Source organism: Protopterus annectens, chromosome 7.part0, assembly GCF_019279795.1.
Source record: "Protopterus annectens isolate FY-2018-M chromosome 7.part0, PAN1.0, whole genome shotgun sequence".
Lineage (NCBI taxonomy): Eukaryota > Metazoa > Chordata > Ceratodontiformes > Protopteridae > Protopterus > Protopterus annectens.
This window is the reverse complement of record NC_056739.1, coordinates 817,595,277-817,622,148: the sequence shown is the minus strand read 5'-3', so window position 1 is coordinate 817,622,148 and position 26,872 is coordinate 817,595,277. Positions and strand designations below refer to the sequence as shown.

Genomic DNA, 26,872 nt, shown 5'->3' with positions numbered 1-26,872 from the left:
GTTGGATCAATTTTCACCCTTGAAACACAATTTAACCAATACTGAACAACTAGCATTGCAGCAACTCAGGGACAACACAAACATTGGCATTTCACAGGCCGACAAGGGTGGAGCGGTAGTCATCATGGATATGGATTATTATCTGGGGGAGGGAAATGGACAACTTTCCAACCCTTTCCACTACATGAAGATGCCCATTGACCCCACCCTTAATTTCAAACAAGAAATTGACAACTTTTTGGATTTAGCAGTCTCTGAAGGTATCATATCTGACACAGTAAAGGCACATCTTACGGTGCAGGATCCACAGGAACAAACACTTTATCTGTTACCCAAGATACACAAATGTCTTAATAAACCCCCTGGAAGACCGATTGTATCTGGCATGGGATCCCTAACAGAACCATTATCAGAGTTCCTTACGTTATATCTCAAACCATTATTGGGCTTAATTCATGCCAGAATACAAGATACCGCACAATTTTTGCAAATCGTTGCTGAGAATCAACTGGAACCAGATTGGTTACTTTGCACCCTGGATGTCAAGGCTCTATATACAAACATTCCACATTGGGCTGGATTGTAAGCCCTTAAATTTTGGTTGTACAAATCACAACTATATCCAGTAGGTTTCAACACACTCCTGGTCTGCATGGCTGAACATGTTCTCAACAAAAATGTTTTCTATTTTCAAGGAGAATGTTATTGGCAGCTTAAGGGCACTGCAATGGGGGCATCTTTTGCCCCCATATAGGCAGACCTATTTATGGGATATGTTGAGGAACAACTTATTTATGACACGTCACACAATTTGCATCTAGATGAACTGGACATATGGCGTTGATATTTAGATGATTGTTGGTTGGTTTGGCGTTCTGATGAACAATATTTATCAGAATTTGTCCAATATCTCAATCATAACAAATGGGGTATTGAGTTTTCATCTACTTATGATAAAAATGAAATCAATTTCCTGGATGTAACTATAACCAGGAATTCTGATGACACTTTACTTAGTAAAACATTTCGTAAGTACCCCCAGTATAACAGTCTATTACATGCAACTAGTATGCATCCTAACCACAACATCCGAAACATACCCAAGTCTCAGTTTCTCAGGATTCGTAGAATCTGTTCCTCAGATAATGACTATGATGCATCTCAACAAGATTTAGCTAACAGATTCAGAGCCAGGGGCTACCAGGAGCTTGACATCCGGGGTGCTCAACAAGTTGCTCTTAATTCCACCAGAACCTCCCTTCTACAGTATTCTGACAAGGTTCACACTGAACAGGATGAACCTATCCGGTTCATCACCACATTTGGAAGTAACATTAACCTTATGAGGAATGATATATCCAAGCATTGGAATATTCTCACTGCCAATGAGGAGTTCAAACTGTGGATTGGTGATTTATGCAGGTATGGATATAGAAGGGGTAGGACATTGGGATCATTTTTTTCACATTACAAAAGGATCAGTTCAGCCGGAGCAATACACCACCAATTAACCATGACAGGTGACAAACTATGGGGTACATACCATTGTGGTCATTGTTCATCATGTCCTTTCATTTTCAGATCAAAACATTTTACTAGTAAAAATACCGACAGAATATTTGATATCAAATTTTTTGGCAATTGTAACAGTGATTGGGTGGTATACCTTGCTATACATGCACATGTGGTTCGTTCTATGTTGGACAGACTTCACGACCACTTCGATTACATATGTTTGAACATCGCAGTGACATACGAACTAAGAGGGAGATCAATGCCTTATTTCGACACAGTACACAACTTAATTCAGCCAGCTTCCAGTTTACCATCATTGACAGAATCCTTAGGGACAGATCCAACAAACAGAGATGGCATTGTATTCTCACTAAAAAAGAGAAGTATTGGATCATTAAACTGGGAGCTTTGTTCTCACCAGGTTTGAATGATCATTTATAAACTTATGTGTTTCTCTCTTATCATGTGTTATTTTTTTTTATTGTATAACTTTTTATTTTCTCTGTGTCTCATATAGGAAACAATTTGAATGTGGGAAGAACACATTGGGAAGAATCCTATTGGATGACTCATACTATATATGTGTGTGTGTCACTTTACAGTTAATGTGTTTTTATCCCACTGAGGAAAGCCTGCTGGCTGAAACCGGTCTGGGTGTTTATTATTAAAAGTTTATATACTTTGTACATCAGCCTTTGGATGTTTTTTTGATGCTTTATACTGAACTTGATGCTGGCAATTTTCATCTTAAGTGGGCAGCATCTTCCCACCGGTTTCCGGTGGCAATGCACATTCCAGGGAAGTCCAGCGTGTTAGCGGACAGGTTAAACAGAGCTATTCTGATGCCTTACGAGTGGTCCCTGAATTGTCTAGTTGCAGAACGAATCTTCAGCAGATGGGGTCAGCCTTGCTGCGACCTTTTTGCCAGCCCCCTCAATGCCAAATGCAGCAGCTACTTCACGCTGATCCCCCCACAGAGGGAGTCACCCAGGGACGCTCTAGTTCACGATTGGCCCTCCGGTCTGCTTTATGCTTTCCCTCCTTTTCCCTTGCTATCAAAAGTGATTCAGAAAGCGCAAACCTTGGGAAGCAGAATGATTCTGATTGCTCTACACTGGCCTCGTCAAGTCTGGTTCCCCTTTCTCCACCCCTACATTCTGGACACACCTTGGATTCTGGACCCACAACCAGATTTACTGACGCACGTCGGGACAGTTCCACACCTCTCTGCGGACCCTCCGGTTGACAGCCTGGCTACTCCACTTCTGTTGTTAGTTAGGCTTCATCACTTTTCACCTGAGGTAGTTCATATTTTATCTTCCTCTCATAAGCCCTCTACTAGGAAGATTTATTCTAGCAAATAGAAGAGGTTTTCTATTTGGGCTCATACCCAAGGAATTGACCCTTACACAGCCCCAATTGCGTCAGTCTTGGAGTTTTTGTCTATGCTTTTCCATCAGGGCTCAGCGTCAGCTACCAATGAAGTTCAATTGGCAGCCATTTCTAACTTTCATGTTGCTAATGAGCCTAGTCTGGTGGCTCACAGACTCTGAAAGGCTTTCCTGTAGGGCACTCTATTACTCCGTCCTCCGGTCTCAGAACCTATCATGCCCTGGGATCTAAATTTTGTCCTGCAAGTCCTTACTTCACCACCCTTCGAGCCTGCAGCTACCTGCGACTTAAACTTCTTGACCTGGAAAACTGCCTTTTTAATAGCTATCACTTCAGCCAGGTGAGTTTCAGAAATTCAAGCCCTTTCTGTCAAACCTCCATACTTGATCTTTCATAAGGACAGGGTTTCTCTTAGACGAAACCCTTCCTTTCTTCCTAAAGTGGCGTCCATATCTAATCTTAATCAATGTATTGAGTTGCCAGTATTTTTTCCCCATTTTTCAAACAAGGCAACATTTAAATTTCATCAATTGGATGTGCACAGACAGTTACGTTTCTATCTGCACCGAACTAAAGAACTCCGAAAATCTGATCAACTATTTGTCTCCTTTTCGGAAAACAAAATTGGGTCCCCTGTCTCCAAAGTCACCCTATCCAGCTGGATTTCCAGTTGCATCTCTTTCGCTTATTCCGCAGGAGAGAAAGACCTCCTGTTTCCAGTCAAGGCTCTCTCTGCTCGGGCTGTATCTACATCTACAGCCTATCAAGCCAGATTGTCTATGGATGATATTTGTGCGGCAGCTTACTTGGGCTTCTCCTCACACATTTGTTACTCATTACAAGTTGGACGTGGTATCTAGGGGCAGGTCTTCCTTTGGTTCCACAGTACTCAGGAGTGTCTTCCAGTGAGCCTCCCAGGATGTAGGTGCTAGGAACACTGTCCCACGGGTAAGAATGTAGGCGAGATTGGACTACATAACATCAAGAAGTTATGTATTCACCATAACGTTCGATGTATGTAGTCCATCTCACCTCACATTCTTACTTACCCTCCCACCTCCCCCCTTCCTGGAGGATCTGGAGGTTAGGTCTGATTTACAGAGTTCCCTTCACCGTTGGCTTATTCTTCTTTACCTGGATGTTGTTATGCATGGGGTATGAATGAGTGTTCGCAGCAAACTAGATCTGGGGATATGGAGCAGTGCAGCATGGGATACCTGCTTAGCCCAGCCAATAGAAGACTTCGAGCTAGAAAAGGTTGGCCGAGTCGGAGCCGATATTCGGCTCCGAACCCATGGGTAAGAATGTGAGGCGAGATGGACTACATACATGGAACGTTATGGTGAGTACATAACTTATTTCTTTTATCCCTTCGCCCATGAGCAGTAGGGACTGTTGTAGGTTTGTACACCCAGATGACTGATTTAATGTGCTGTTTCTTCATTGAGGATTTCAGCATGGTAATCTGTTTCTACTTTATGTATTTTTCAGTGTTCTGAAGCCATTTAACAGAAATAGCTCAGGCGCTTTCCAGATGCAGAGTTCAAGTGGCATTAGGTGAGTAGTTAACCTGGTTATTGCCACTGTTTCTCGTATTATGTGCTTTATTCTGTTATTGTGGAATGTGATGAATCAGACGTGTAGGATCCTACAGAGTTTCGCAGACTGCTGGCTGGGTGGCATCTTGGCTTCATGTTTTAGTACTTTGTTACTTCACTGCTAGCATCATATAACCTGTGTCAGGACAAGCTGCTGAACAGTGGAACCAACACCACAGTACCACCCAGATCAGCTTTCTTGGGACCGTGTCATATGCTTTCTCCAAGTCTAGGAATGCCCAGTTGGACTCTTTCCTCATCTCTAGCTTCTTCTCAACTATCTGTCTGACTGCAAACATTGGGTCAGTTGGGCTGCATCCTGATCTGAATCCGAACTGCTCATCTCCCATCTTACTTTCTACTGCTCTTCGTATCCATTTGTCAGTCATACTCTCCTGAACTTTCATGCAATGTTATAGGAGTTTGATGCCTCTGTACTGCCCACAGTTGTGGATGTCCCCTTTGTTCTTCTACACTGACACAAGTATACTTATTTTCAAGTCATCTGGAATACGCCTTTCTCTCCACACTGCTGTGAGTACCCGCAGGAGCCATTTCTCCCCTATCTCACCCAGCATCTTTATCATGTCTGCTGTGACCTCATCTATTTCTGCTGCTTTCCCTGACTACATTTTCCTTAATGCTATTCTTCTAGGGTAGGCATCTCTTCTTCTCTCATCCTAGGCTGTTTGTGGAGCAGTACAGCTTCTGTGGGGTTTTCTTCATTCAGAAGCTGCTGGAAATACTCCTTCCATCTACCTTTAATGTCCTGTGGACTGGTGAGCACGTTGTTGATGGCATCCTTTATGATGGAATATTTAAGTCACAGCAAGTATGGGATGATGGGGTACTTGCCCCTCTCCTTGCAAAATAACATTTTTGTGTAATATATTTGGATTTCTGCTTTTATTTGATTTGTGTTTCAGTTTATTTTTTTCAGTCACTTGTATGTCGAATATCGTGATGTTGACTGTTAGAACACAATCCATATTCATGCATCTGTGTGTGTGTGTGTGTGTGTGTGTGTGTTTATATGTATATGTATGCGTGTTTATAAACAGAGAGACACGCACACATATGTATGCACACACGCCTAGATACATAAAGAGGAGCTTTTTCATTGAAACACAGTCTCATTTCTGGCCATCACCTCACCACTGTTGCAACTTGGAGATACCACAGATGAACGTGGATGTGTAACAGTGAGCAGACAGAATATTTTAGAAGGAATGGTTCGTACAGAGCATATTAGATATTTTAGGATATCCCTTCCCACTGTGTTTAGCAGAGTATTGTTGGAGGACAGATGGCCTGGAACTTGTGAGCTGTTCAACAGACAGGATCCGGCATATAACAAGTGTAGGTCTTTCCTCCTCCACTACTGTGGATGGCTTGCTGAGAGAGAGTGAGGTATACACCATTTATTCAAATGCAACCACAAGTGGTAGTGCACTGTTGTTTTGAGATAGCCTGCTCTCAGTAACAGTGTTTGTAGTTTCACACCTTTTGTTATTAACAGTTATTTTTTTATCATCACCACTGAATATTGAGGCTTAAAGGGTTGGAACAAAGGTCACGAAGGTCATTTAATTATCCACAGGTTACACTTAGTTGCTGGAGTGGGAGGCCGCTATTGGAAATGTGCCATGTATCTGTGAAGAAAAGAAACCCCTTTAATTCATAACTGTGTTAGTGCAGTAAACAGAAGCTATCCGTACACAAACCTGATTTACTAATAAGCTGTAAGAAGATAACTAGTGTACTGAGTGCAGAACTGGGGTACCCACCCCTGTGCTACTGCCCCTTCTTATCACATTGAATATGTCTGCATTTGTGCGATTTCTTTTATAAGTCATGCCAGGTTTCAACACCTCACAGAGGAAAAAAATTCCTTTCAGTGAATGTGAATCTTTTGAATCATTTATTTATTTATTTTTAATCTTTTGGGTGCCACCTTTACTGTTATCTCTACCATCTGCCCCCCCCCCCTTAGGTTACCATGCCTTACCCCGCAAGATACTTCCAAGGTCATCCCTTTTTCCCCTTTGTCTTCCAGGTCACACATACTTTACTTTCTCTGACATTTCTCCATATTCCATCCTGTGTCTCTTGTTCATCTTTGTAGACTTGCTGTGTACACTGTCCACAGACCTTGACAATCTGCATCTCTGTAAGGTCTGTAGAGTGGTGCATAGTATTGATACTGTGTCTGAATTTGCTAGTGCCCTGTAACAGTGGGGACTATACATCTTCTTCCTCTGTTGTCACTTATTGACTATGTAGTTTAATTTTGCTTCTTGATCCCCACCCAACATTAGTCCTGTCTAGGTCCACTGTAGCTATATTTATTCCTAGATCTTCTCCCTAAAAATGCTTAGGTTGTCACTCCCCTACATTAAATCGGGTCTATGTTATGTTTTTGAAAGTTTCAAACATCGAACACCATATGGTCGACACCATATGAGCGATGTTTGAAATTTCGAAAATATAATAAAAAAATAAAAATAAAAAACTATACTTACCTAAATGCTGTAGGCAGGGAGGCAAGCCCCCCCTGCTCCCCACACACCCCCGCTACTTAAATATTCCTACTCCGAGATCGCACTGCATTGAAGTAAAGGGAAAAATATTCCCTACAGCGATTTCCATGTTACGCGCGCGACGTTTCAACCAAGCGGGTTTGCTCAATACGCATTCGCCGTTTACAATTTTCAATCACGCGATAGGAACCCCATTAAATCCTGTCTACCCATCATAACAGCTGTGCTGTTTAAATGCTGACACACCCCTTCCCCATTTGTAATTATTCTATTGCACCTGTTTTCAAGTAACTGTCAGACTGCTTTTCCTCTTCTAACTTTGCTGGACACAGATGTGCTGAAAAAGACTGGCCTCATTACTGGGTGTGATGGCTTTCTTCCTGATTACTCTTTTTTTGCCCTACATCCTCTCAATGGCTCTTATGCTTTGCCTGGGTCTGTAGTTACCTGTCCATCTTTGCTAACGTGTCATACTCCATGTTTCCAATTTCACCCACCATCCTCTGGTGTTATGTGTGAGTCAGTCCTAGAACTCTACCATAGTGTCACATATGAGTCAGTCTTAGAATTATACCATAGTGTCACATATGAGTCAGTCCTAGAATTGTGCCATAGTGTCATGTGTAAGTTGGTCATAGAATTGTACCATAGTGTCACATGTGAGTCGATTCTAGAATTGTGCCATAGTGTCGTGTGAGTTGTCCTAGAATTATACCATAGTGTCATGTGCGAGTCAGTCCTAGAATTGTGTCACATGTGAGTTGATCCTAGAGTGAGACCATAGTGTCACATGTAAGTCGGTCCTAGAATGAGACAATAGTATCGCATGAGTCAGTCCTAGAATGAGACCATGGTGTCGCATATGAGTAAGTCCTAGAATTATGCCATAGTGCAGTGTCAAAACTTTTACTTTGAGATGCCATACTGTTCTCTGTCTCCCACAGTATTGGCATTTTGGCTTTTTGGAATATACAGAAAGCTGCGATATGCAATAATCATGTTCCAAAGTCAGATTTAAAATTACGTTACATCCGTTTTTTCTGTGTTGTGAGTTTAAAAAAAAAAAAAAGTATGTATTTTTTTGCCATCCTTTGACTGCATATTTTCTCCTTAGTAACTTGCACATATTTTGTGTTCCTTCATTATTTCTGGATGTGTTTCCACACTTTATTTTTATCTTACGAGTCCTTTCCTGTAGCCTTAAGCTTGCCTGAAACTGTATTAACCATTTCACTTCCTGTATACCATTCAGAATGACTAGTTACTAAATTTTGCTGTTTGTGTCTTGTGGCTTCCCTTTCTGGTTTTCCTTGTATCTAAAAGGTTACTTTCTGACTACCATGGTTGATGCTGCGTACTGTGTATTTTGTAACCTGTATTTCTTTTCTTACAGTCCTTACATACTTAATAGATTTCTAGCTTTTACGTAGTTTTAGAACATTAGAGTAGTTCTAACATGACTGATCTTTCTTTCACACATGGAGATAAATGTGCAGAGACCACATTCAATTTGCCTTCCTTGGGGCATACCTCTCTGTGAAAAACTGAGGGGCTGCCAGCCCAGCCAGATAGAATTTTGTAAATAATTCAGTGTTATTGTAAATATTAATATGATCCACAGGCTAGTTTCACACATGTAAGAAAAATGTGTCATGTGCTAAGTTTCAAAAATGTAACCACAGTGCACCCTGGAAGAAAGCTAAGTAAATAATTTACGATTGTGTGTGATCTCAAGCTAGGAGATAGGATGGCTGGGTTAGTAAATTCTTTCTATTGCCCTAAGACACAGATAATTACTGTGTTTCACATGTAAAGTGTCTTATTGCTGTGGCATCCTGTCAGGTGCAGATCAAAAAGAAATGTTAAATTCTATGAGCCTGGAAAACTTAAGCAAAAGTAACAAGAATGATGTAGTCTGAAATGACTCGGCGCTGCCGGCGGTAATGTGTATCATCAATTGAAGGGCTATCTCAGAAAGTAAGAATGGCATTTTGTATTTGTGTCTGAACCTGAACGCATCAACTCACCAGCACTTTGCTTTCTCTGCAAGTAAGATAAGTGATTTCTCTTAGAGATAGATAGAAGTAGTAAGAGATTAATCTAGCTGTTTTCTGTGTTTATGTGAGACTATCCTACAATGTTGTTTTAAAGTATTTCCTGTGATTTCTGAACTCTCTAATGTCATTGTGTTGAATTGATGAGTATTGTCTTGTGTTTTTGTTATTAAATATTTTTAAACCTTTTAACTGTGGCTATTTTATTCAGAGATAATTTAAGCTCTTAGCTTACTTGCATGTATTTGTTGATACTGTATAAGCCACTCTAATAGCCTTGCTGTTTGTCACACTTGCTATTTGGATATTAATAACATTGCACAGTAAAACTGGACACCCTTTTTTAAGGGCCTTTATAGTAGCTGATAAGGGTGGTTGGCGGCAGGTGGTACTACGGTATAGTCTGGAAAGAAGGGGGCATAGCTGGAGAACCTGTGCCAGCCTTCCCAAGGAGTGTCTGTGTGTTTGCATACAAATCAAATCTCAAAGTGTATGCATGTCAGCTACTTGGGCAGGGTCACTGAGCACTGGTTGGACAGAGAAGGTGCTGGAGGTTTTGGCTTGACCACTCAGCTGAGATCTGAACCCTATAGCTGTGCCAGTGGGGAGGCTTATTGGGAATTTGGAGAGAAAGGGAGAAACCAGCCCCAGACTGACTGTAATCTCTGTGTGCTCTTAAGGGAAATTGTACTTCACTGTGTGTGTACTTGTTATCCTCCCATTGTGGAAGCCTCTCACTGGTGCTAGTGGTGAGGATTGAGGCTCCTTGATTACTGGGCCAGTGCACGGGCGTCACATATTAATTGTTTGGCAGTGGTGGGATATCCACATCAAGTATTAATTGTTTGATAGTAATGAGTTAGCTACATCACATATTAATTGGCTTGCAGTGGTGTGGACATTGAATTCCTGTAGCTTGTGTACATTGATCACTGAAGGTGTTTTTGTACTCTGTCAGTCTTGCAGTGAACATTCAGAGTTCAGATCACAATTGTTTTATTTCTTTTGTTAGCTTAGCTAGTCAGAGGGAGCAGGCAAGCATGTCAGCAGAGGCGTATGGCAAGCTGGCAAGGAGCCATTTGGCTGAGATGTGCCAGGCTAAAGGACTGGTGCATGGAAACCTGACTAAAGCAGACATGATTGCAGCTTTGGTCATAGCTGCATCAGAGAATAGCAGTCAGGAGGATGATCAGACTGGCCGTGAAAATGTACAACACTCAGAGAATGGACAGCTCAGCCTTTCTACAGAGGACTTAAAAATTCATCTGGAGTTAGAGACTTGAGTTGGAGGCCAAGCGTTTGGAAATAGAAGCAGCAGAGAGACTGAGGCGTCTAGAGACTGAGGAAAATGAGAAACTTTGAAGTCTGCAGGCTGAGAAGAATGAGAAACTGCTACACCTGGAAGCTGAGGAGAAGGAGAGGCAGAGGCAACATAAAAAGGAGATGCTGACTATCGCCAGAGTCATGGAGGTAATGGGGAACGGAGTAACCGAACCCCAGAACAACACAGGTCAGTACATTTCTTCCACAGTGTACAATAGAGGATAATTTTGATAGTTTCATTCATATGTTTGAGAGGGTATGTAAAGAGTATGATGTTGACCAAAGGCTCTGGGTACAGTTCCTGACCCCCTTACTCCATGGTAAAGCTGTAACTATTTTGTCCAACCTGTCTGACAATGACTTTTTAAACTATAATGTAAAGAATTGTTTGCTAGAATTTTTAAGCTAACACCTGAAGCCTATAGGAAAAAGTTTCATGAGCATAGACGCAAGGCAGGTGAAAGTGTGTCTTGAATATTTTATTTATTTTACATTTGTTAACTGGGGATGTCTGTCTGAGCCGAAAAGGCCCTTTTTCAGCAGTGGCCTGGGGAGAAAAGCTCCACAAAGAAAAATTACAGATACATTTAGATATTTAGACGTTATCAGTTTACACACAAATTACAATAGACATGTTTTTACAGTGGTATGCAGCACATCAACAATTACAGTGGAGAGAACAAACGAAAATATTAATTTAAAAATAAAGGTAATAGATTTGTGGTGTACAGCTGAAATTTGGAACATAGGTAGAGTACATACATAGTACACAGGTACAGTACATACATTGTAGATTAGTCAGTGTTTGTGAGTAAGTGTGAAAACTATTATCAAGTACTCTAGGTTTAGTATGTATACCTTATCCGCTTTCACTAGCCTGGAGAGCAATCATGGCACTGCCAACTTTGCTTGAGATGTTGCCTAATGAGGTTTTTAAAGGAGGCTTTGGACAATGTGTTTTTTATGCCAGTGGGGAGAGAGTTCCATTTTTTTAGCCACTGAACTACTATATAGTGCGTCTCCAAAGCTATTATAGCTGTTGGTGACTTCTAGTAGTAGTTTGCTTGATGGTTTAAGAGGCCTTTTGGCTGAGTGATGTACTAGGTTTTTGAGGGCAGGACACTTATTAGGGAGGTAATAGATATAATGACAGAGGCTGAGCTGATTGTAGGTTAGGAGGTTGGGCAGTTCAAGCCAGTGGAGCTGTCTCAAAGCAGTACAATGATGAGTTCTATATGAGCAATTTGCAGCAATGTGGACAATTCTGTCATAGCAGGCTTACATTTTGCTTAGTTCAGTTTTGTTGAGATTAGTCAGAATGGGAGATGCATAGTGTAGGATGGATAGAAGTTGGGAGCGAGCAATGGCTGATCTTGTGTTGTTGGTAAGAAATGGTTCGATACAGTAGAATGACCCCAGTTTGGCATGTACTTTTTTAATAGTGAAGTCGAGAGATGACGATCAAATTTTAGGTGAGAGTCTATGGTTATTCCCAATAGCTTAGCCTGTGCTACTGGAGCGATTGGAGTAGCATTTGTGGAGTATACAGTGAATGGACTGTTATTCAGTGTTTTTGTTAGAACTGGTTATAATCATAAGCTGAGTTTTCTTTGGATTGAGGATAAGTTGGGCTTTGGTAAGGTAGTTTTCAAAGTCAGAGAATGCTAGTTGAGTTGTTTGCAGGAGGGTGGGAATGTTTTGTGCAGCACAGATTAAAGTAGTATCATTTGCATACTGAATGATAGATGCATGCTGTGTGGAGGTATGGAGGTCATTTGTGAAGATTGTGAATAGTAGTGGTCCTAAAATAGAGCCCTGTGGGACTTCTATAGTTATGGACAGCTGAGGAGAGCGAGAATTTTCCCATTTCATAGCTTGGTACCTGTCAGTTAAGTAGCTTTGAAACCAGGTAAGAGTGGAATTTGATAGGTGATATTGGTTTAGTTTGTTTAGCGGGATTTGGTGCGAGACTGTGTCAAGTGCTTTGGACATATTCAAAAAAAAGAGTTGACACCTGCAGGCCTTCATTTTTGAGACTATTTACTGTGTCTGTGAAGCAGAGGAGGGCTGTAGTGGTACTATGGGCAGGTCTGAAACCATGCTGAGTAGGTGACAGGATGTTGCTGTCTAGGAGATATTTTAGCACCTGGGTATGGATGCATTTTTGTAGGATTTTGGCCAGTTGGGAGAGTAAAGCAATGGGTCTGTAGTTATTAAGTTCGGTGGAGGTCCCACCTTTATGTATGGGTATAACATAGGATATTTCCCAGAGTTTGGGCACAAAGTTTTCAACAACTGATCTGTTTATGAGGGTGGAGATTTGGGATAGCAATAGTCTCTGCTGTGAGTTTCAAGAAATAGCTTGGGAGTAGGTCGGCTGCTGTTGATGTGGTTTTTAGCTTGGAGAGCATGCTTTTGATTGAAGTGGTGGAAACTGTTTTGAGGGTAAAGCTTGTATTAGTGCTGTGTGTTGGGGGGGGGGGGGTAGTGAGGTAGGAACTGTCCTGTGATACTAAGGATAGAATTGAGTTCATAAAGTGGGAGTTGAATTGTGTTTCGATGGGAACTTTAGAGTCAGGGGTGGTTGGTTTGGGGGGTAGCATTTTGGGTGGGTTTTAGTAGCTGGTTTACATTTTTACAAAATTTTTGGGGGTTGTGTTGGTAGTTTGTAATGTCGTGCAGTAGGATTTTATATCCAGCCTATTGCATTTGTTTGCACGGTTGCGCAGTTCTTGGTACTTAGGCTTTGTGTTTCTTTGTTTTTTTTTTATAGTAAAGCCAGGCAGTGTCTCTGGACTTGAGGATTTGTTTGGTTTCTATACTATGCCAGGGGGTTGTAGAGGTTCTAACCTTGATTTTGTGTAGTGGAGCAACAGTGTCTAGGTGTTGTAGAAATGATTTGTTGACATATGCTACAGCCTAGTCAAGTGGGAGGGTTTTTAGGGGGGTCCAGTCACAGTTACAGAGTAAAGTGTTGAGGACCGCAGGAGAGAATTTGTTTGTATTTCTAGTGGATATATAGTTAGTGGTTTTGCATATGCTTCTTGTACTACGTATAAGTTATATTATGTTGTGGTCACTTAAGGTATTTGGGAGACTGCCTGTGTGGGGGTACAATGTGGGATTGTTAGGACTCAGTCAAGGATGGATTCCCTTTTAGATGTTTTATCGCATCTAGTTGGAATTTGAACTAGCTGCTGGTAGCCATGGAGCTTTATTAGATTACTTGGTGGTTCTGATATACAGGTGAACCAATCTAGGTTGAAGTCCCCCAGAATAAGGGCTTCTTGTGAGTATGTGGAAGAACATGAGAATAGGAAGTCTTCAAGGCTAGCAGGTGTATTACCAGGTGGAATAAAGATCACAATTGTGGTGATGACCTTTTTAGGGTGAAGTTGAAGTTGTGAGATAAGTATGTCCCAGTTATTGGGGGAGGGGTAGGAGTTTGGTAATTGACGTACAGTTAAGTTGGACTTGTACAGTAAGGCAGTTCCACCCCCTTTACGAAGTGGTCTGTATGTTGCTGAACTAAGCACTTATTTTCATAGGTGGGTGAGTGGATGTCAGGTCACCACTTTTGAAGGGCTGACAGACTGTTGGTGAGGGAACAAGCCGTTAGCTCTTTGCCTGAGGACATGAGGATCTGGTTAGCTGATAGACAATGTGCTACTTCAGATGAGTTGGGAAAGAAGGGAGACATGTACCTGCAAGCAGAGCATCCCTGCACAGGAAAGGAATACCCAGTGCTGCTCATGGGTCTAAGGGAACCCATGGTGGGCAGCTCAGACAGCCCCAACAGATTATGTCAGTAACAGGGGAAGCCACTAGTCCAGTTACACATCTATGACCTAGGGTTAAATATTTTGAACTCATGGGGCCATGTGGCATATAGATGTCCATGGAGGCAAGGTGGGAAAGAAAAGGTGAGGGAGCCAGTAGGTGGGAACAACAAAATGCCAATAGTAGGTTGTGTTGAGACAACAGAGGTACCAAACTACCATCCTGCAGATGTCCTGATATGGAAGGATTTTGATGAGGCAGTACCATGTGTTTATGCAGTTACACGCAGTCAGGCTTGGAGACAAGCATGCGAGTCTGGTAGCCTGGGAGAAACCCAGACCAACCGCACACTTGCAGCCAGGACTGGTGAGGTAGTTACTTCAGGGAGGGAGCTACCCTGTAGCAGTGAGACTTGAAGGTGAGCCACAGCCACTTGTTGGGACTGATGTTCCCTTGGACAGAGTGACTGTAAAGGTATAGGTGAGTAGTAGTACCCAGGCTGACAGTGAGGCACTGCTTTCAGAGGATGCCCAACTTCCTGTGGAAGGGGAACTGGGAAGGGTTACAAAGAGAGAGAGTTGAAACAGGCTCAGCTCTAAGACCCTACATTACAAGGCCTGAAAAAGGTAGCTAGTGAGGCACCTGATTTTCAAGGGAAGGGGGTATCTGTGTACTGGGACAAAGGGTTACTGTATAGATAGTGGACCCCTGAGGGAGGGCTAGAGGGTGAGCGAATACAGCAGTTGGTAGCACCTAGAGCCTACCATCTGGCACTTCTAGCCATAGCCCATGATATTCCCTTTGCAGGTCATATGGGCATAAAACGTACAAAGAGATGTATTATGCAGAACTTCTGTTGGCCTGGAATTTCCAGAGATGTGACAGGGTACTGCAGGACCTGTGAGCAGTGCCAAAAGGTAGGCAAGGCAGGAGATCAGATGAAAGTTCCTTTGATGCCTTTGCCTGTGATTGAGGAGCTGTTTCAGAGGGTAGCTATGGATATTGTGGGGCCTCTGAGTACCCCAAGCACCACAGGGAAAACGTATATCCTAGCGGTAGTAGATTATGGTAAAAGATACCCTGAGTCAGTGGCTTTGTCCTCCATTAAGGCAGAAAAGGTGGCAAATGCTTTGTTAGAGATTTTCAGCAAGGTAGCTTTCCCAGAAGAAATACTGACTGACAGAGGTGCCATTTTCATGTCAGACCTGCTGGCTTGTCTATGGAGTTACTGTGGGATGAAGCACCTAAAGACCACCCTGTACCATCCCCAGACTAATGGCCTTGTTGAGAAGTTAAACTCTACACTCAAGTCCATGCTACAGCGTTTGCAGACCAGTTTAAGAGGGATTGGGACAAATATTTGCTCCACCTGTTTGCTTACAGAGAGGTTCCGCAGGAATTTACGGGTTTTTTACCCTTTGATTTGCTGTATGGTCATAGGGTGAGAGGAGATTTAATTTGAGATGAGTGAGAAGGTGAGTGTGAATCCCACAAGGAGTCTGTTGTGGCATATGTCCTAAACCTCAGGACAGGCGTCACATTCTCATCTCCTTTGTGTAAGGGTTCTGGACAAAGCCAAAAGTAAGGGGTTTGGGGGGCCCAGAATCTGGGACAGTGTTTAAATGTTACTGAAATCGACTTAAAAGTTAATAGAACAAGACATTTTACTCCAGTGAGCATTTTCTTGGTAGTAAGAAGTATCAAACTTTAATGGTTGTCATTACTGGCTGACTGTAATCCTTAGTGGTTTACCAGAAAAGCAAACATTTTGTGCGGGACAGGGCAAAAAAATGAGCAAAAATGATTTGTTCTGCAAAACTCGATAGTTTAGAGATGTGCTTTTGAATCATATCCTACATATCTGTGCTGCATTCTAGAGATGAGCCAATGAGTTATTTTTCTAATGGACATGAAAATAATTGTGGTTCCTTCATTTAAATCACATTATCTAATGTGGAGTAAATCATTTTACAAAATTTTATATTTAGAGTATTAGATATAGTCAATAAAGGACTGAGTTGGATCTGACATAGGATATGCATAGGTGTATTTTCTTGCACAAGGAAAAAAAAAATATTTTGTTGCGAATAACACAAAATCTGTGGGTTGCACATACAATAACCTTTTGAGAACAGATAGTGTCCAACATTGTATTAATATACAAGGAGATCTAAGTATTAAATCCACAGGTTTAAAGCAGCATATTAAGCCACTGTGAAGCACGGACCAAAAAATTAAATAAAAATTATTAGTTTTTTTTCTGTTTGTTTTTTTGTTACTGATTACAGATTTTTTCTAATATAACTGCCTTTCAATTATTGTATTGCCCGTATTATAACTTCAAGCTTTACATTTTTCTGTTATGTAAAATTTCCTACAGTAAACTCTCAGTTAACCGGCACCCATGGGGATTGGTAGATGCCAGATAAGTGTAGTTTCTGGTTGCTTGAGAGTTGCTATTAAAAATAGACCCGACAAATACTGTACCCTATACTATACCATACCATACACACTGTACTGGTTTGATTTTAATATTGAAATACAGTAATTAATAGCCTGGCTAGAATAATATTTTAAACTTATATTTCCTCTAGAAAGCATGGCATGCGGAACAGTTTTCATTGGCATGCTGAGTGGATTGGAATCGAATGAATTGAATAGAGAGAGGGATAGTGAATGCATGTATGAAAGCAGAAGTGAAAGTGTGAGATATCGGAGAGATGTATGCAAGATGAAGAGTGTGTGTGTGAGAGACCATAGAGAGAGTGAGTGAATGCATGTACGAAAGCAGAAGCGAATGTATGTGATAGATCGGAGAGATGTATGAAAGCTGAAGAGTGTGTGTGACAGATCGGCGAGAGAAAGAGTGAGTGAATGTATGTATGAAAGCTGAAGAGACTCTGTGTGTGTGTGTGTGTGTGTGTGTGTGTGTGTGTGTGTGTGTGTGTGTGTGTGTGTGTGTGTGTGTGTGTGTGTGTGTGTCTGAGAGAGAGAGATCTGAGAGAGAATATGCAATCTGATGCAAACTGAATGTGAATAAGTATGGAGCAAGTGTTGACATTTTAGTAATTTAACTTGTTTGATTTCACTTGTTCTCAGGTTGGGGAGAGAGGGAATTTGTTTGTATCTTCCTTTTTAAAACTCTAAAAATTTAAGATCTGTTTCTGCAGGGACAAAACAGAAAGTTCAACACATGAAAAACTCAATTGTTCATACTGTACTGTATTTCTTCATTTTTTTTTTCTGGTTGCTTGAGTTAACTGAGTTTGCTGTATTTTGTTATAGGAGCTTTTCCCCCTTGGTCTCCACTGAAAAGGAGCAGCCATACTGCAGTTAACAATAGTCAAAAGTAATTGCTGCTGTGTTGCTTACACTCACTAAATATGGAAGTTTAATGAGCATAAAAAATAATTAAATCAAATTTAAACTAGGGCAGATGACTGTAGTAACAAATGTAACTGCAGTGCTGTTACAAGGACTTGCTGTTTTATTTTTCCTTCATTCGCTTCTGTTTAAAAAGCCCTGTTTAAAGAGAAAAGGAAAAATAAAAGTATTGAAGTTTGGCGTGTGTGTGTGTTTGTGAGCACACGCATGTTAGTGATAGAGATTAGGGACAATTTTTAAATATTTTCCTAACTCATTTAAAAAGGTATTAGAACAATCACTTTTGCATCAGCATTCTTTTTCTGAGCAACAAGAAGTATAAATCTGTAATGAATTAATTTATTAATTGGCTGTAGGTGTATTCAAGGGGCATAGGAAAATATGAGGTAAAATCATGGTTATTCTAGAAAATAAGACAGTTAAGAAGTATGTGTGTGGGAGAGAAACATTGCTTCACTGTATTTTTTTTTTCATTTATATACTCACAGCAAGACATCTGAGGTATAAAATGTCAAAAAAGTGGCTTCAGTTGTTGGGAGTGTGTGTGTATATGCATCTGAGTTTCTGCATATGTGTATATACATACATACATATATATATATATATATATATATGTGTAAATATATATATATATATATATATGTGTGTGTAAATATATATATATATATATATATATATATATATATATATAGATATATATATATATATATATAGATATATATATATAGATATATATATGTGTGTGTAAATATATATATATATATATATATATATATATATATATATGGTCTATATTACATAATCAGAGAGACACTTCCTCGAATATGTAATCATCGACCCCTAAACACCGAAATGTGAAAACCGCAAACAGCCAAAACCGTGAATTCTTTCCTAGGGAAACAAATCGTGGGTCCATAGAAACAAGACAAACACTTTAAATGTAATTTAAGTGGGGGGGCTGTGCCCCACACACACACACACACACACCCTAACTAAATATACCAACTCTGAGATCACTGTACATTGAGGTAAAGGGTAAACTCCAGGAACGGCCAACTGAATTTTTTCCTTAAGAAAAAATTTGCTGTTTTCACATTTCGGTGTTTAGGGGTCGATGATTACATATTCGAAGAATTGTCTCTTCAATTATGTAATATAGACCCATATATATACACACACACACATAACACACATACACACACATATATGTATATGTACTCTGTGTGTGTGCATATTTTTGTATATGTGAAACTGTGTGTGTAGACATTAAACTTACATTTTGTGTTTATGTATGTTCTGGATGTAAAATATGTCCTCCAATAAAAAATAAATAGGCTAAACCAGCTGTTAAACAATAGGAGGACCTATTTTGCATCAAAATATGAAAGCTGCATATATTAATAATGAAATAATACAAACCAGTTTAACAGTCCGTTTTTTAAACACCATAATTCCTTCCAGGGTGGGCATTGTAGGGGAAGTCCAGTATCTCCCTTATGATACCCACTCTAGCAGGCATTATTATTTATAAAATGGGACATGTTATATATTGGTTTGTAACTGCAGAATGGAGACGTGATTAATGAACTTATGGGGAGAAGGCTAGATGATCAACTGGGAGTGGAGCAGGAAAAAAAGTTCTTGAAAAGTTGCTTATAGTAGATGAGCAACTTAATATCTAACATGTCCCATAAGGTCCACATTTTGCATTCTAACAGTAAATTACAGAGTAAAGCATAATCGTTTTACCATTCAGAGAAAAACTGAGGTTGTTCACATGCATTTATGGATCATTCTTGTCCCCCATGGTGTAGTCTGTTAATGTAAAGTAATGTGACCTAGTCGTGCCTTTTGCTGAGCTTTGGTCAGGCTATAACTGGAGTGCTGTGTACATTTCTAGGGACTTTACAAGAAGGAAGGATGTCACTTTGCTGGAAGGAGTCCAGAGGAAAGCTGCTAGGAGGGTGTGTGTCTGAAATGGAAAGGAAGGGAAGGGATATCACATGGGACTGAATGAGCAGGAGATCCAAACTCTAGAGACCAGGAGCAATAGGGAACATGTTGTGGTTGCACAAGATAATGTCAGAGAAATATGTGAAAGTCATCCTGAACAGGAGAGACAAGAAGGGGCACAAGCAGCAGACTGAAAGGACATACTCTCCACATCTTTGGCAAAATACTTCCTGGAGAGAGTTGTGAACCCCTCCAGTGGCCTGGCAAAATAGTGGTGGAGAGGGAATATGCTAAGGCATTCAGCAGTGTGTGAAGCTGGAGAAGTGGAGGAAATTAAAGTTAGGAATGGGGTGTAAGTAGTTTGTTGTGTACACGAGGCTTATTTTCTACTTCTGTTGTCCAGCAAAGGTAGTACTTTGCTGCGGAAAGCAGTTGGAGGGGTCATAATGTAGTTTGCAGGATATATCATATCATTTAGGTTTGTTGGAATAAAATATATTTTCTGGACCTGTTATTTGTATGGTGGGAACTGTGTTTCAGAAGTAAGTCATTTCAGGTCCAGTACATCCAACAATCAAGGAAAGCCTGGACACTAGATTAGCCACAGAAGAACACGACAGATCAGGTAATTTTATCCCCTCCCAAAGACCAGGAGGCCATATGAATTTAATGTTTCCTCCCAGGGGACCTTCTTTTGACAAATAAAATGGTTGTTCTGATCTGCTGAAAGTACATGGAGGCAATATAGATAGTAAGGTACAGCTGGAGTAATATTTTGAAGCCTTGGAATGTTAAAGATGAACATGAAAACTGACCATCTCTTAATGAGTCTATAGATGTTTTCCAGAAGAGAGTGCAAATTCATGTTAGCCTCTTCCCAGAGACTTGCAGAAGATGATTCCTTGGGGTGGGGGCCCATTATAGTGACCCAAAGGTTACTTCCACCTTGACAGGTCTGAGCAGTAGTAGATTTTATTTTATTTTCTTGAATTCATTGCTCATTCACTTCAATTTGTGAACTTTCTGTAGGATTGAAGTAGCTATATTAACCTTTTGATCTGCAAAGGTTTATAACTTTACATAACTACATGCAGATATTTCAAGCATGGGAAATAATGCCCTTCTAGCCTGCCAATATATCAATTCAGTCATCCCTGTAGTAAGTGTCCACACTGTTCTTAAAATTATCTACACTAATGCTTGTTTTAATATAATTTGGTAATCTATTCCAGGTATTGGCTATTTTCTCAATAACTAATCAGTACATCTCTCATTTCCTGTATATACTCTCTTTTAATTTCTCCAAATCTTTTGGGTTTCTAATACCATGACTGGAATGGATCCCATTCCTAAGTCAAAGTATGATTAAAGTTCATAAAATTAGTATTGTTACAATTTTTTAAGTCAGCCAAAAGTGCTCTTCGCAGTACCCGCAATGAGCCCAGTAATGATTCTTTCTGCAGTTTGTATGGGGTTACATGTGTTATCTAAATACGATTGTAGATTCTTTTTTATAAGACCTGTTGCTCCTTCTCCTGTCGAACCTGTATGGGTATCTTTCTTCCACATTGCTCTCATTTCTGCCTGCAGATCCTAATATTTTATGACTTTGTATCTCTCTGTGTACTCAAGACACTGTAGTCACTGGTATGGCAATTTCAGTGATAAGTGCTACTTTTGTCTTCTTTTCATGGGCCACTGTATCCAGTTTTCTAGCATCTGTTTTTTGAACTGTTGGTAATAGTTGATGCCCATGTGATATAAACTTCATTTTGTATGATTATTTGTGGCTCGTTTCCTGTGTTTGTGAGCCACTTCAGTTTTATAATGTTTGTACAATCCCCAGTACAACAGTCTTGCCACATTATTATGCCTTTCAGTATACAGTCCTTTTGCCATTATTATGTCACAACCAGCAATGAGGTGTGCGACTGTTTCCAATTTGTTTTTTACAAAACCTACTTTTGTCTGTTTCTCCAACATGTTCAGTGGACTTTGTACACCAGTGTATACGGAATGGAGCGTAGCCACTATCATCCCTTTGCACAAAGTTAGAGCGGCACTGATCCAGGAAATTATGGACCCATCAGCCTAACTAACCTGATATGCAAGGCCATGGAACGGGTTATCATGGACCAAATTAACAAGGACATTGGCAACCTCCAAACACTTGATCCCACTCAGTTTGGATTCGTCAAGGGGAGGTCATGCTATTAAATTTAGTTGACTTCTTTGAGACAGTCACCAAAGCCATGGATGAGGGTAAGACAGTGCACACCCACCTACCTTGACCTGCCCAAAGCCTTCGATACTATTCCCCAGTCTGGTATAATATATAAACTCTCAACTTCCTGTCCAAGGGAAGTGAGCAGGTATTGTGTAGTCATTTATTTGTATCTTCTTGACAGCTCCTTCAGTGTTTGGGCCAGTAATAGCCCCACAACAATCTAGAGCACATTCATAGCTTTATTCCTGTATGCCAACAGAGGTGGCTGAATTTTTTTTTTTGCATTTGAAGATTTTTCAACATTTGACATGTTCATGCAGAAAAAAAGCATCACCAGATGTGTGTAGTGGCTCTCAGAAGATCAACATGCAGTTACTCCATTATCACTGCCCCTAAAAGCACAGCCAGAATTCAGTTTGTGAACATCAGTCAAAGCCAGTATGATTTACATTTGATCATTCCCCCTCACACACACACACACACACACACACACACACACACACACACACACACACACACACGCACGCAGCACTGCTATCAACATAGGATTCATTTATTTACCGCATATTACTGAAAGCTCCCTTTTACTGTTCTAGAGATCTCCTTCTTTGAAGTACACTGTAATTGCATTTCGTGACCATTGTTTTCTTGTCTCCCAATCCTTATTTATTTATTTCACATTTGTTGACTGGGATAGTCCGACTGGGCAAAAAGCCCTTTTTCAGTGGAGGCCCAGGGGGAAAAAAGCTCCAGAATACTGCAAAACAAGATAATTTACATAGAAAATGCAGTAAAATACAATACAATAGAGAAAAAACATATTGAAACATAAGCAGCAATTGACTAACTAGTTTGATATAAATAAGTGAATAAAATGTTATCATATGTATAGTTAGAAAAGAAAGAATAATTAAAAAGAATATTAACAAGGGACAGAGCTTAGGTGGAATGGTCACAAAGACATAACCAGATGGTATTTAGATGTTGTTTGAGTATTTTCTTAAATACATGGACATTGCTAATATTTCAGAGAGACAGGAAGCTTGTTCCATTGGGTGGCAGGAAAATAGATGCATACATTTTGTCCAATTAATTTTTTAGGTTAGTGAATCTGTAATAAACATTGATCAGAGTTTCTAAGGGATTGGGGTGTGTTATAGAGATAAGTGCTAGGGTAAGAGGAGGGTTTGTTCAGGATAGAGTGGATGAAAATAAGTTGAGAAAATAAGAATTGATTAGGAAGCTCAAGCCATCCAAGAGTCCTTATAGCAAGGCAATGGTGAGATTTTGAAGGCAGATTAGCAGCAAATCTGGCTACTTGTAAGTAATTTTCAGTTTAGAGAGAAGTAAAGACTGTAAGTTATTAAGAGTTTGAGAACAGAAAAGGTTGGGTAGCAAGTAAGCATGAACAAGTGAAGCCCTTGTGTTATTTAATTATATTCGAACAATTAAGTTCTTCCTGTAAAACTGTAGAAAGTTGTATTTTACATTTCTTGCTCTTTCATGCCCTTTTTCAGTGAAGAGAAAATGTCACAAATTCCCTGGACAGGAAACTCAGATTAAAACAGACTTGAAATGCAGTTTACAATAATGTGTAGTTTTCTTTAGCCTGTCACTACAGTTGCAAAGAATGTGTAAATATGAAACGTGTTCATTACACACACTCGTACGCATTGGTGACACCAGTTTATCAGGCAGACATGAAACTGATGTATAATGAGCAGTAAACTGCAGAAAACATTTTTACATAAGGAACTCAGAAATTCAAGCGTGTAATTGCTATAGTAATTGGTAAGAGTTGGCTTTATTTGCAGATGATTATATTTTGTGCCTAATAAAGCCAGGAAAGGACATAGTGTTGTAGAACATTTTGAGCACGTTTCAAGTATTTTCCGGATATAAAATTAATGAAGATAAAACAAAGGCTATAGCCATAAATATGTGCCCACAAATGAATTTGGTTCAGCAATAACCATATTTGTGGGGATACATTAAGATGAATAATTTAGGAGTATGAATTTAAAAGTCTTCTGATATGGCATCTGATGATATGTGGGAAGTGACTAAACAAAGGATAATACAAAAACAGAGAAACTGGAAGCTCTTATTATTGATGATGATGATGATGAAGAGTTGAAGAAATTTACCTGGGAGGGGGAAGAGAGTTAGAGTTAAGTGGGATAAGTTGATACGGTAGAACAAGGTGGTTTAGGATTACCTGATTTGAAGGGATATTTTAGAGCTACGCAGTTAAGGCTCTTATACATAACAACAGCAGAAAGTTATAATTCAAAATGGAGAGGGATGATAATGAGGTGGGGAGGTTCAAAAAACAGAGAGCTGGATTTTGGATGCAGATCCTTAAGGAGAATAACAACCACCACACAGAATATTATGTTCATAAAGTGTCAGAAAGTATTCTAAGAACTAATACAACATGAGAATGGAGAAAGGGGAGTTTGCCAATAGGGATGATTCCAAGATGGAGTAAAAAGAAGACAGGCAAGAGGGGATTGGTGGTTACTGGAGAAAACTGATAAAGGAACTGATGTATTGGGGAAAGTAACTAGAGAAGAAACATTAACAGAGTAAGATGAGGCCAAGAAAATGTTTGGACTGCAAGCTAGTGACTGCCTTCCTTACCAGGAATTGATATCAGAGTACTGGCAAAGAGGCAGAGATAGTGGGGTCCTAAGCGAAAGACCTGTTTTGGTAGAGTTTTTAGTTGAATTTAGAACAGAACCTGCTGTTTAAAAGGGATAATCAGTAGGACAATTAAAATATTGCTTGACTAAGAATCAATCAGAGGAGGTTAAAAATAATGGGAAGAGAGACAGACTGGAAAAGCAGTTTACAGGAGAACAGTGGGAGGACGTATGTATGGATTCTGAGTATGAATAAAGTGCAGAAGGTTTAGGATTTTTGCTTGGAAATGTTTGTATATGTATTTTTATAGCCCAAGCAGTCTTCAAAGAATTTCTGCTCAGGCAGATTGCAAATGTTGTGGTGTTAGAGCGCAACAAAACTACATTGATTCATATATTTTGTTTAACACCTTTATTAAATTATCACGTAAGACCTAGGCAAATATATTAACAGACAAGAAAACAAGCCATTTTAACATTTTCATACAGTAGACATCCAGTTTTTTTTCTTTGCTACTGTCATCAGTCCAACATTACAAACATTGCTGAATTCCTGCCTTCCCTTAAACCTCACTCCTCTTCCTCCTGAACATTGTAGATGCATTTGTCCCACATTTTCCATTTACTTCTACATAATTTACTTCCTTTTTTCTAAAGATCCCTCTTCCAGTTCTTTTATCTCACATTTGTAATATTCAGTACCTCAGATACGCTTTGTTTAGACTTTGATTTCAATTTTCTAATAATTGCATTTTTGGCAGCCAACAGAATCACATTAATTCATATCTGTCAATTTTCACAACACCTTTGTAATTCTTTTAGCAATTATAGACATAAACACTTTACAGTCATGGTTTAAAATTTAAATGGATCTAAATAAAACTGGCCTACAATCACCTTAGCTTTCTTCCAAGATATTGGTGTTTACCTCCTTTTAAAATACTGTTAAAACACTTTCTTCCCTCCCTCTAAACTTCTACAGGAATGCCATCAGTTCCTGGAGACTTTCCTGACGGTTGATTTTACATCACTGTTTTTTGTCTCATCTTCTGTCTTTAACTGATAGCTGTTGAGCCTCATCTGATTCTAATCTTGGCATAATCAAATCTTTCATAAATATTTCCATTTGTACTCTTTTTCCCCCTTTCTCTGCTTCATACAAATTTTCATAACATTTCTTAAGCATTTCTAATATCTCTTCAGGATCTGTGATTACATTTCTTTTTTTATAGAACTCCCTAAGTTTGGTGACAACCCACTGTATTTTCTGTTGCCTAAGTTGTGCTCTAAGGTTTTGCACTCTGGAATAATTATGAAAAATTAGTTGGTTAATAGCAATCAGTCTTTCTAAACTCATGTATGTTATCCAGATACTCCCTTGTTTTCTCTTTAGTACTTTGTATGTGCACCTCTTCTTGTTCTTTGTGATTCCCTTTATTCTGTAATACATTAACCTTTGTCAGCCCCCCCTAAGCAATTCCTATTACTTCTTAACCATATCTCTTTCTTATTTCTATCCTGTTTCAGACTCCATTTTCATTTTGTCCCACTCACTAGCTGTAACTTCTAAATCTAAATATATTTCTGTCCTGCCTGTTAACTCTGGAATAAATCTGACTACCCATTCCTTACATTCCCCTCTTTTTAACAGGTAGATTGGAAAGCACCATTGTCTCATTTTTACTTTATTTCTGCATCAGTTCTCCTCGTTAATAAGGAGAAATTAATCGTAGGCACTAAACAGCCTATAATTGCAAAGTACTTTGCCAAAGTAAGGGAAAACAGCTCTTGTACTTTACAAAAGAAACACTGAACCACGCATGTCCAAGGGTCAGCTTCCAGTGATTTCCCCTGTCCACCTGGTGAATCTGGGAATACTGGGGCAATGCAGCAATTGCCTCATGTACACAGACAACCCTCTCCTCCTACCACCCAGCACTAGAACGTGCGAGAGATGCATTTACATAGCCAAACTGGAAACAAAGCTCTCTCCAGCCAAGATTGTGCTGGACAGTCAAGAGGAAAAGGTCACCACCTGGACTACACCTCAAGCAACACATAGCCCTTCAAAACTCATGGCACCAACATCCACACATAGTAACACTAAACCCACTTATGCAGAGGCCCTTCACATTAACCTGCCCAAGCAACAAGGACCTCCGAAGCTGAAACGCAAACAAACACCAGTCACAACCAAAGTGACACATAGCTCAAAACACCAGTGTGCCAACAAACAACAGCCCCTAAGGCAAGACAACATACTCAACACTTTAGTCATAGGTGACTCTATAGTCAGGCACACTGATGTCCCACTCACCAGGCTGAACAAAGAGAAAATTACTGTCAGCTGGCATGCACTCAAGTCACTCCACAACAAGTACAAATACGACTCTGTCATTGTCCATGTTGAAGTGAATGACTTGAAACGTACCTCCCTGGACTACATGAAAAGAGCAGTATC

At 39.9% G+C, this 26,872-nt stretch overlaps 1 protein-coding gene across 2 annotated transcripts in view; it reads left to right on the top strand.

Moving 5' to 3' along the window:
* Positions 1-26,872, top strand: part of LRCH4 (leucine rich repeats and calponin homology domain containing 4) — a 1,419,989-nt gene that overhangs the window by 1,098,467 nt on the left and 294,650 nt on the right. For both annotated transcript variants that reach the window (XM_044077349.1, XM_044077347.1), the window contains exon 12: positions 4,399-4,464. In XM_044077349.1, coding sequence (XP_043933284.1) covers positions 4,399-4,464 — 66 coding nt within the window. The remainder of the gene's footprint in view (positions 1-4,398; positions 4,465-26,872) is intronic.